This window comes from Haplochromis burtoni, unplaced genomic scaffold, assembly GCF_018398535.1.
Source record: "Haplochromis burtoni strain Fernald_Lab_line unplaced genomic scaffold, NCSU_Asbu1 Contig_444, whole genome shotgun sequence".
NCBI lineage: Eukaryota > Metazoa > Chordata > Actinopteri > Cichliformes > Cichlidae > Haplochromis > Haplochromis burtoni.
This window is the reverse complement of record NW_024582805.1, coordinates 264,159-275,767: the sequence shown is the minus strand read 5'-3', so window position 1 is coordinate 275,767 and position 11,609 is coordinate 264,159. Positions and strand designations below refer to the sequence as shown.

At 49.1% G+C, this 11,609-nt stretch overlaps 1 protein-coding gene across 2 annotated transcripts in view; it reads left to right on the top strand.

Moving 5' to 3' along the window:
- The window catches only part of LOC102301729 (glutamate receptor ionotropic, kainate 5), a 213,033-nt gene that overhangs the window by 153,145 nt on the left and 48,279 nt on the right, over positions 1–11,609 (top strand). For both annotated transcript variants that reach the window (XM_042213460.1, XM_042213459.1), the window contains exons 5-8: positions 757–854; positions 4,094–4,259; positions 5,660–5,838; positions 7,962–8,015. In XM_042213460.1, coding sequence (XP_042069394.1) covers positions 757–854; positions 4,094–4,259; positions 5,660–5,838; positions 7,962–8,015 — 497 coding nt within the window. The remainder of the gene's footprint in view (positions 1–756; positions 855–4,093; positions 4,260–5,659; positions 5,839–7,961; positions 8,016–11,609) is intronic.

Genomic DNA, 11,609 nt, shown 5'->3' with positions numbered 1-11,609 from the left:
ACACGCACACAGACACACACACACACAGTGTTTCCGATATCACAAAAGAACAGCTTTAGAGCCGTTCGTGATTTTATTGTTTATTAAAATTCTATTTCTGGTGAGAAACAGAAAAAATGAAAGCAGAGTTTTTATTGGCCAGATTTAGCGGTCAGGGTGGGGCCACGCTGTGTCTCTGTGGCGCTCTGTGGATGGCGCTCTGACCTGCCAAACTGGAGGCTTTCTTTGGATTTGGGCTGAAACAATGACTGCAGGACAGATTCATGGATTTGTGACAGCTCTGGTTTTGGGGCAATAACTGGCACTGGAGATCAGGGACCTGCCTTCCTCCTCACCCTCTGAAAATCTGGCTCAAACTGGAAAAGGGGAGTAAAAAAAGGTATTTTAGAGGGGAGAGGACGTCTAACTGTCTCACCTGCAGTTTCACGGGCTCTGCAGACTGACTGTGGCCTCTGTTAGCTGGCTGCATGGCTGCTTAAGCGTGGGCCAACTTTTCTCATGGACTGAATGGTTTTTATGGCCAGCGTCTGAATAAAGTGTTGGATAAGTGTAAAAAATGAAACCTTCTCTAACAGCCCCTGGACTGATGTCTGTGTGCAGGACGAGTGAAAATCCCAAACACATACTCGCTGCCGAGCATCTCCCGCCGTCCTGCACGCAGACAGGAACAACGCTTCCAAAATAAAGTGGCGTAGAAACAAACACCTCCAGTAATCACACGCTGAGTTTTGTCACTCTGTGTCGTTTCTCCATCAGTGTGTCAGATCCTGCCGAAGGGTGTGGTCTCTGTGATTGGCCCCGCCTCCAGCCCCGCCTCTGGGTCCACCATCAGTCACATCTGTGGGGAGAAGGAGGTGAGTCACATCTGGATCTGGCGTGCGATCACGATTGTCCCGCTGAGGACGGTGACACGAGTTTCATACATACGTCACACCTGAGTGCAGGTAACAGTCACGGTGCTGCTGCCGCCTGTTAGCGCCTCAGAGTGAAACATGGTGAGTAACAGTAACACTTCTTATTTGTTAAACATGTTTCTGGCTGAAGATGAGCAAAGTTTCCAAACTTTATTAAACGACGTCATGGACGTCTCTGTGCGGCAGCTGGACAGACTAGAGGACGCCACGCCCTCACTAACAACATTTTTATAACATGATGCAAACAACACATGAATGTTCGGTCTGGTGCTCGCCTCTTATTTCATCTCTGTTCCAATCAGACGTCTTCTTCCTGTCAAGGAAAACTCCCGTGTCCCTGTTGCTATGCAGTTTGCGGTTTCCAGGGCAGCCTCGCTCTGACTGCACATGTGTGTGACTCGTGCTCCACGCAAAGACCAAACCTGCAAACTAAAGAGAAAAAATCTGTTGGCTGAAGTGGAAGGTGGACCTGACGTCCTTGTTCCTAACATGGTGTTAATGTTGCACAGAGTTTGCTTTAGCCACTCGTGAAATGTTGCAGTTCAGCAAAAGATGAAAAGTTGTCCTGCTCATTTTCTAATTGCTTTAAACGTTTTACTTTGACGGTTCCTAACAGGAAAAGAGGAGGTTAGAAAAGCCACAAGAGATGAAGATCGATGTAGACTGTTGAACTTTAACCTTTAACCTGCTAACTGAGGCCTGCAGAGTCCTGGTGTTTGCACAGCGTGATCGTGGGGTGAACACACCTGAACTCTGCAGACCAGCAGACTGCGGACACCTGCAGTTAATCAGTCTATTCTTTAATGTTCACCCAGGATTGTCTTTTCAGCCAAAGAAAAGACAATTCTGACAAACATTACTTTTGCTTCTCTGCAGAGCGGAGGGTCAAGGTCAGGAGTAGGGTTTGAGGCCAGGCGTGGGGTCTTCACTGGTGATCTGCTCCTCCTTTCATAACAAATGACAGGTTTGAGGTTTTGGCTGAACACAGCTGTGACCGTGGACAGACCGGACACAGCAGGCAGGTTTATATCACACGCGTGTGACCGGATGATGTCACTACACATGGAACCGGTTTGTGATGGAGGTGTGGAGCAAGCTTTCTTTGGGTGGGGTTGCAGAGGACACCCCCGGTCTAATGACTGACAAAGAGGACGTTTCCGCTCTAAGTTTAGGAGAAAGACCTCTGGGAGTGGGCGTGGCCTGTCTTCAGTTTAAAGCCTGTTCCCAGAAACGTGATTGGCTTCTTGTTTGCACCCAGTCGTCCTCGACCGAGATCTCCTGAACCAGTCGTTGAGTTCTTTCAGTTTTGCTTCGCTCTGTTGGATTTTTGCAGCCTTTAACTTGTGTTTAACCATTTTCTGCCTTCCAGAGTTTACACAGGTGCATCTCCAGCACGCCGCAAGCCTCTAACCGTCCACATGTCCTCTTCCTCCAGCCCGACAGGTCCCATGTTCCTGAATTCTCAGTCTGGATTTAGAATAAGCTGGGTGGATGGGAGCAAAGCCCGGCTGAGCTAATTACAGTTTACCTTTGAAGCCCCCGCAGGTCTGAGCTGAGGTTAAATCACGTCACACAGGACGTCTGTCCTCTGACCCCGTTCTTCGTTCCTCTCTGAAGTGATTAATTTTTCAATTTGTCATGAATTTTTCATCTTAAACACTCACACTGTCCGTCACAGCACCTTTGCTCCGGGAGGTCTGAAGTGAAACAGAGAAGCTGGTCTGAAGTTAGACACATCGTCACCTAACCGAGCACGGTGACGTGTCCTCCTGCTTCTTTCTTTTTCCTGCGGACACCCGGCTGTACGACCCTCCGTGACCCTTCGATGTCTGCCGAACAGAAACTGATTTCTGCATGAAACGCTTTTCTGATATTGCTGATGATCTGAGGCTTTGTTCCTTTCTCACATTTTCTTTGTGAGCGTGAACAAAGACGGGATCATCAGCGAGTGCCGGGCTCTGATTAAAGCTCCACTGCTGTTATCTGAACTTCCTGTATAACCTGTACAGTTGGGAACAACTCGGCCTCTCACTCAGGGGCTCCTCACTTTTTTAAATGTCTCAATCTTAAAACAATGCCGGCTCACAGAAAGGTGAAAGGTCAACCTGCGGCAGGTGTGCTCACAACATAAGTTTGCCTTCATATCCAAGCTGCAAACTGTATGTGTGAGATAGAAAAGTGAAAGTTTCAGACGTCCGCTCGGCATGAGTAACGGGCACCTCGTTTCCCCACATTGACTTTTTCTTTCCCACCTCTCTGTTTATCCTTCTCATTACATCTTTTCTTTCCCCGTTTTCCATCTGTTATAAACCAGCTCTTGTTCCTCGGTAATGATGGAGATCTCTTCACACTGGCTGGCAGCTGCAGTTCCTGGAGTTTTACGTTATAAATGAAACTGGGACTTCCTCATTCGAGCTTCCTAAAACTGACAGCAGTAATATCCAGCCTGTGATGATAAAATTTCCCATTGTAGAAATACGGAGAAGTCGAAGAATAGTTCAAGCTTAATTCAGTTTTATTTATAAAGCGCTAAATCACAACAGTCACCTCAAAGAGTAACCCTACAGTAATACAGAGAAAACCCAACAATCATATGATCCCCTATGAGCAGCACTTTGGTGACAGTGGGAAGGAAAAACTCCCTTTTAACAGGAAGAAACCTCCAGCAGAACCAGGCTCAGGGAGGGGCGGGGCCATCTGCTGTGATTGGTTGGGGTGAGAGAAGGAAGACAGGATAAAGACATGCTGTGGAAGAGAGACAGAGGTTAATAACAGATATGATTCAATGCAGAGAGGTCTGTCAACACGTACATGTTCAAGTGCATAGTGTGGAGGATGTCGTAAGGCCTCGAGGCAGTTGGGTCTCAAACACAATATTTATGAGCTTTTGAATTTGTAAATCGGTCGGATTTGACCCGAACAGGCAGGAAGGTTGCAGCACCTGCTCTTAGGTGAAGGCTCTGCCTCCCACTTTTATACTTTAAATACTCTCCAAGTACAAAAACAGAGAGTAATGTGACGATTGTCTGAGAACTGTGGTGCAGTATAAAGTGCAGTAACTCGGTGAAGTGTGTAACTCGGTGAATGTTTCTTTGACTTTCAGTAACTGGTCTCCATGTTTCGAAGCAAAGCCCAGCGCAGACTTCCTTCTCTCATCATGCTTCTCATTCGCCCCTCAGATCCCTCACGTGAAGATCGGCCCCGAGGAAACGCCCAAGCTGCCGTACCTCCGCTTTGCCTCGGTGACGCTCTACCCGAGTAACGAGGACCTGAGCCTGGCCATCGGCTCCATCCTGCGCTCCTTCGGCTACCCGACAGCCAGCCTGATCTGTGGCAAAGCAGAGTGTGAGTGTCGTGGTTATTCCCACTGCAGCTCCGTCCACACTTAGGGCGGAAATGATGGATTTTAGAGCTCCAGTGTCTCCGGTTCGAACATTATGAGACGCTGGCACGTGATGCACATTCACAGAACATCTCACCTTAAACCACGAACGCTCCCCGATCCCTGTCCGGTTGCGTGTTCGCACCCGTTCCCTTGGGTTGAGGTTCTGTTTGGACGATCAGTCCTTGCTCTTCTCTTTGAGCAACACGTTTCACGAGTCCGTCCTCGTCACCCTGCAAACCCAGCTCACATTTCCTGAAGTCAGTTTTCACCATTTTCCACCAGCGTCGAGCCCTCGGTGCCGATGGCTTTGATTCCTTTTCTGTTGTTTCTTCTTCTTCTGAGTTTTCTCTACTCCTCTCTTTCCTAATTCCTCTTCTCTCACACACTTCCCTCCATTCTTCCTTTCCTCTCCTGAGGACTCTAGTCTCCTCTCTTCCTTTCCCTTGTTCTTTTTCCCCTCCGTCCTCCCCACATCAGTCTCCCTCAGCTTGGATCCAGCTGACTGATCTGCCCCAGCTCTCCGCTCTAACATCTCCCGGTCTTTCGCCGTAGCCTCGGCCCGTTAACGGCCTGTATTGTGGTCCTGAGCGCTGCTGTCAGCCAGTTAAACGCTTTATGGCAGCGATTAGTCGAGACACGCCCGCTGCTTCTGTCAGGGACAGACGAGGTAATGAGCCGGAGGCCGACGCCTCTGAATGTCGAAGCCCAGGTGATGCAAACACAGCAGGCTTCTCGCCGGTTTGTAACGCGACTGCTTCTGCTGAGGTCAGTCTGTTTTCTCCCGTCCTGTGATTATTGACGCTGCTCGCATCCAGCATGTTTTTCACGATGTGAACGCGTCTCATGTTTGGCCCTGCTGTGGGATACCGCCTCAGTGGCAGCGATGCACAAACGCCAGCACTGAGTGTAATGGAGAGAAGTGACCACAGAAACGACTGATCAGAAGCGGTAATAAGTAAATCCTGCCTCAGCCGTGAGCACTCGTGGGTCCATGTTATTCTCAGAGGAGAAAATTAATGGACTTTCAACATAATCGCCTTTATCCCGCTCTGTTTATCGCTTCCTTTTAGGCCTGGAAGTCTGTAGAGCAGCAGCAGTTATTTGTCTCTCTAATGACTCCAAGTCTCATCAATTTTCTTTTTACAAGTCAGAGCAATAATTTTACAAGCAAACAAGCTAAACACTCAGGCGAGCATCGTTTATAGACCCCGCCTCTTTTTCAGGCACTTAGAAGCACTTTGGATGAAGAGTTTTGCCGCTGCGTGACGTAACTTTCACAGCCAAGTGTTTCTGACTGGGAACCGCAGTCCGCCATCGCTCAGACACGTGTGTGACTCATGCTTCTTTTCCTGCCCCGTAGGTCTGCTGCGATTGGAGGAGCTGGTCCGCCGCTTCCTCATCTCCAGGGAGACGCTGTCGGTGCGGATGCTGGACGACAGTCTGGACCCCACCCCCCTGCTGAAGGAGATACGTGATGACAAAGTGGCCACCATCATCATTGACGCCAACGCCTCCATCTCGTATCACATCCTCAGGAAGGTCAGCCGTTTGCATCAGCGCGCTCGCGCAGCTTCTTACGTCTGATGCTTTTCTACTTTCAGTCAAAAGGAGTCGACGACTCTGTTCGTCCGTACGGTTCATCGTAGCTGCAGCAGAAGGTTTGAAATGGCACATTCGATCCATGTAAGAGGAAACTGCAATGAATAATCTCAGCCGGCTTTAGAGAAGCTAAAAAACCATGTTTCCAAAATCGGCTCGTGTGAAGTCAGCAATAAATTCACGGACTTGGCAGCGATGCGCTCGGCGGTGTCATGAGCCAAAGCTTAATGGGCGCTGCAGTGCAAAATCACCACTGAGTACAGAAGTGCAGGTTAAATAAGAAGAATAAGGAACAACAGAGTTTTTAGGGTTTAATTGATGCTCAGGAGCACAGCGTGAGAGAAGAGGAACGGAGCTGAGATTTAATCCTAAAATACAGGAAATATGAAAACCCTCTGCTAGCACGACAACACTAATCATTTTAAAACCACGATCACAGCATGACACGCCCACTTTGTGCATACAGAGCAGATCAGGACACGTCAGGTGGAAAAAGTTCTGCAGGTCAGACACGATGCGTGCCCGTCACACTGAGATCTGTCTGCCACGCGGCGCCGTATCTGCACATGCCTCTCTGACTTCAGCTAGCTTTAGCGGGGCGTGGTCCCACCGACTGCAGCTAATGTCCCAAACATGTGCAGACCAGTGTTGCCAACTTAGCGACTTTGTCGCTATATTTAGCGAGTTTTCAGACCCCCTTAGCGACTTTTTTTCTAAAAAGCGACTAGCGACAAATCTGGCGACTTTTTCTGGTGTTATTGGAGACTTATTTATGACGACTTTTTGACGTGAAAGGGCGTGTTGCTCCTACTCTCAACAAGCTGCGGTGCTGCCGTGGGCACCTCACCCGTGCTAAAGCGCTCCCAGGCGGAGGATAGTCCTCCGCCAGCTGCAATCAGGACAGGAGACTGCATTTAGGACGTTTTTTGCTCACTTTATGTCTCTTCCACGATGTTATTTCTCTCTCCAACAGCGTAGGTTACAATTATATTAGCATGACCAATTATGCAAATTAGGTGATGACGTCATTTAGCGACTTCTAGCGACTTTTAGGACAGCCAATAGCGATTTTCCTTACTGAGGAGTTGGCAACACTGGTGCAGACGTATCCGATGCAAATGCAGAGTGATTGTGCACACCTGTATCATGTGGCACAATAAAACATGTGGCAGTGTTTGAACGTGTTGTTAAATGTCTGCCTGTGTGCAGCCCTGGTTCCTGTTCTGGAAGCGTCTTCTTCCTCTCTGCTGTTTACAGGGTGGAACAGGACCTTCAGACACGCTGGGCTGGTTTTGTGCCAAACTGGCTGTGAGCGTCGACAGACTTTTAAGCCACGGGCTAAATCGACCTGCGTTTGGCAGGTTGCAGTTTCCCTCTCATAGCAGTAACCTTGGGGGGGGTGCAGGAAGTTTAAAATTCAAAATTACTGAGTAAACTCAGTCAGGACTTTTCAAGTTGGGCTGCTGCTTCAGGCTGAAGGAGATGTAAGCTGACAGTGTGCAGAAGGTTAATGGATTAATAAGTGAAGCGGCGTGCAGGCTCTGCGGTGTGAGGATGCCAGGTTAAATCCTCCGCTGCCTGTCGGAGCCGACGTCCCGTACGTGTGGAAGGTGAGCGTGCCCGAGATCAGCTGAGCTGTGACTGAGTTTGAGTCTCTGGTCGAGCAGAAAACATTCAAACATAGAAAAGTACTCCAAGGGTCTGCTGCTACCAGGTTTTCACCGTGAACTTCACAAAGATATGTATGTTGGCTGTCCACACTGACTCCTGCTGTGGGGAATCTGCTGTTCTCCCGTGTGTCGCATCATAACGTTGAAAGATATTCCAGTTTCCTGCTTGCTCTTGTATTTTTAGCTAAATTCAGCCCAGTTTAAATGTCTTTTCACCTGAGAGCACGCTGCCGTTATTATCATCTCCCTGAAACGTCTTTCATCACTGACGCGTCCTGGAGACGGTAACCACGGTTTCCAGGCTGTTATTAAGTTGGAGCGATGGTTCCTTTTTAAATAAACTCTGGCTCGTTTCCACGGAGGATGCTTAGCGTTTCTTCTGCTCTTCTGCAGGCTAACGAGTTGGGGATGACGTCCGCCTTCTACAAGTACATCCTCACCACCATGGTAAGAGCTCCACACCTCGCCTTCACCTTCATTGCTCGCCACTTAGTTGGATTCTGCTCATCTTCACCGGTCCTTCAATTCCTTCCATGAAGAAGATGCTTCTTAGTGGTTTTCATAATCGTCTGATTCTTCATCTTCATCACTTAGTGACCCATTTTTAACCTCCTCCTCCTGCACAGCTTTCTTGTCCACAGGCTTTGATACTATTGATAACGGCTGATAAAGGAATCGCTCAGGGATCGACATTATTTTGCTCTGTACGTGACCCACCAGCCACATTTATGCTGGTGACTCAATGCTGTAGACCTGCCTACCTTTCCTTTCCTGTTTTTCTTGTTTCCTTTCCTAAAGATGATCCGTTGCCTGATCTTTTTCCCACTTTCTTCTCCTCAGTTTCATTTCCTTTTCTGTCCTCTATCTCTTCCATCTGTTCTCCTTCCATCCTTGTTTGTGTCGCCTGCAGTGATGGGAATAACGTTACTAACAGCGTTACTTTTTTCAGTAACGAGTAATCTAACTAATTACTATTCCTATCGTTACAACGCCGTTACCGTTACCAACAAGAAAATGCTGTCGCGTTGCTATTTTTCAACAAACAGACGGGTGAAGCTGTGTTCAGCTTACAGCATCTTATATCAGCACGGAAGCAGCTGTAAGTAATCTGGACGCTGCAGCTTTAAGCAGCTGTGCTCCCGCGGACGGTGATCACGAGATGAAAAATGATATGGTGACGTGATGTTTGGTTGTTTAGGAAGAGGGAGCGAGTTTTGAGATGTGAGAGATTTGTGAGGTTTAGCGTGTTTAGAGTGTGTAGATAATGTGTTGTCTTGTGTAGTTAGTGTGTTGTGTGTAGTGTTGTGTTGTGTGTCAGAACAATGAGGCGGCTGCTGTCTCCAGGTGGAAACAGGAGTGACGCACCTGCTGCTGTCAGACCTGCAGGTATCAGGTATCCCTGTGAGCATGAAGCCTTTCCAGAGGTGCTGTCGTCAGCCAGAGGAGGCCGTCGGTTCAAATCCTGAGCCAATCCGGCCGCACTTGCAGACAGTAACTGAAATAGTAACTCCTGCATGTGGCGAGCTCTCACGGGCGCAGTGAGGTCAGCAGACACTACGTTCAAACGTCTGCTCGTGAGCCCATTATTGCTGCTTGTGGCCATATTTTCTCATTACTTCAGTCTCCTCCTCTGTTATAGTCTCTATTTTGCCTCCTTCTTTCTTGGCTTGTTTATTCATTTTGTTTCTCCTTCTTCTGCCAACACTTTCTTCTTTCTCGCCTTTCGCTGCTCGTCTTCTCGTCTGAATCTGTGGCGGTTCGTTCCGACTGCTTCCTGCTTCCTCTCTGGCCCTTTGCTTCTCTCCTCTTCTTTCACTCTTTTCTCGTTCTTACTCGTCTCTTTTTTCCATGCTCTCTGTGCCGCTGCGTTCCTTCGGGATGTTTGTAGGTCACGTGCTGAAACTAAACTCTGTCACCTCCCTCGTGTCACGCATGTCCTCCCCCTCCGCTCTCCTCGTCTCTCGGTGCTCATCACGGATGCACGCTTGTCTCGCCGCCGTTTGTCATCATTAGAATTTTGCTGTTCGGTATTGTGCCCTTGTACGAGAGACTTTGTGTGGATAATAACTCGTCTCGATCTCCGCCTCGACTCTAAATACTGTCGTGTCACATTCTTTAACGGCGCCGTTTGCGCGGGGGCTTGACGCCGCGTTCGCAGACCAAGGACGAAATCACCCCCCCAGTAGAACCGTGGAAGGGAACCAAAATGAAAATGATTTCTCAACACTTCCACACACACCTGCCGTCTCTGACCTACCTTTAACTTTGCCATAAACACGCTCGGCTGACTGTGACAGGCTGACTTCAGGGCGCCGAGTTCATCGCCGTTTCACCACGAGGAAGGACTCAGTGGTCTCTACATTTATCATTTGTATGAAACAAGCTGTTTTCTGATTGGCTGTTCCCCACAAACAGAAGGTTTGAACAGCATGCTAGACATGAAACCTCCTGGTTGCAGGGTTTAGTCGGGACTGATCGGAGAGAAAGCTTTGCCCTATCACGTCCAGGATCATCTGGACCGCTTCCAGTGAGGCTGCTGTGCTCTGCTTTGCACTGGACACATGGAACTGGGTTTGGTTAGGCTGCTGGACACTTGCTCAGTTTAGCCAGGTGGGCTGATCGCCTGCTGTCAGTGCACGAACACGGGGACGGTGCATTTCTATCATCTCAGATGTACGTGTGGAAATATGTTTGAGGCTTTGTGCTGCTGAAAACGTGGCTCCATGTGAGTGTGTGAGAGAGTCAAACAGCATCGGAGGAAGTTGACTGAATTTCAGTGAAGTGGTTGGAGTGGTTGTGATGACATCAGGACCGCCTCCTTTACTTACCTGCATCATGGTAGTTTTGTCTTGTTTTTGTCTCTTTAATATTTCATTTTCACTTCTCTTAGTGTTTGTTTGGTTTCTGGTTCTGATTCTTGTGTTTTTGGACATTTTTCCTCTCTTTGTGGTCGTTTCGTGTGTTTTTGTGCTTGAATGTTGCCGTTGGGGTAAAGGACAGTGTTGTAGGTCAGGGTGCAACCATTAAACAGTGTGCGGCAGCTGGTGTGGCTCAGAGGCTGTTTTGTGTGTCGGTGCTTTGTAGAAGGTTAATTTGGCCTCGGCGAGGAGCTTGGCGTCCTGAAGTTCCATGAAGCGAGTTTCTAACTGCGTGGCGTCTGGGTGAAGTCATCGGTGAGTCATGGTATCGATCAGCAGCCTCATCAACCCTCTGCAGATATATGGCGGCTACGTTCTTGTGAATGTGGCAGGAAAGGTTGTAAATCTTCCTGATTGCTCTTTAAACGTCGCAGATTGAAACGATGGTGGAGACGGTGCACGTCTTCCTCACCCCGACCTTGTCCCGCCCTGTTATTCCTTAACTTCCTGCGTCGGTGTGCTGCACTCTGTGTCCCGGGATGCTGTCGCAGTGTTTCCTCCCCCGGTGGCGCTGGCCGCTCGCTGCCGCTCCTCCAGCCAACTGCTCTCCGTCACGGCTGGCAGGCCGGCCGTCTGACAGCGCACTTGGCTGCAGCTGAAATTGATTTGGCAGCAGCAACAACAACAGCAGCAGTTTCCCAGGAGGCGGGGACGCCGCTCGGAGGGATTGAGGTGGACGGATGCTGACCTCACAGGCAGGTCAGCCCCGGTGCTAAACAGCCGGGCCCAGAAGAGTCGCCGTGTGAATATTCTCGGGATGTTTGAGTCCCGACCTCGCGCCCTCCACAGACTCTTTTCTGCAGACGGGAGAGAATCTGAGCCAAAACGTTTTCGCGCTGCCAAATAACGATGATGACAACCTGTCCGTGCAGCAGCACGCCAGACTGACGGCCGCTGACCGCACGCCTTTCCAGAGTTACACTCTTCACATCATTTTTAAACGAAATGATAAACGTCAGCACACGAACCCAAACAAGCTGAAGGGCAGAGAGTGCCAAAGATACGTCGGCCTGCACATCATCATCGTCATGTTGTTGTCGTCAGCGCAGAAAACTCAAATGAGTAAAAAGGTCCAGCCTGAGTCCTGGGTTGTGATTGGTTAACATCAGACTCCGCCTGGGTC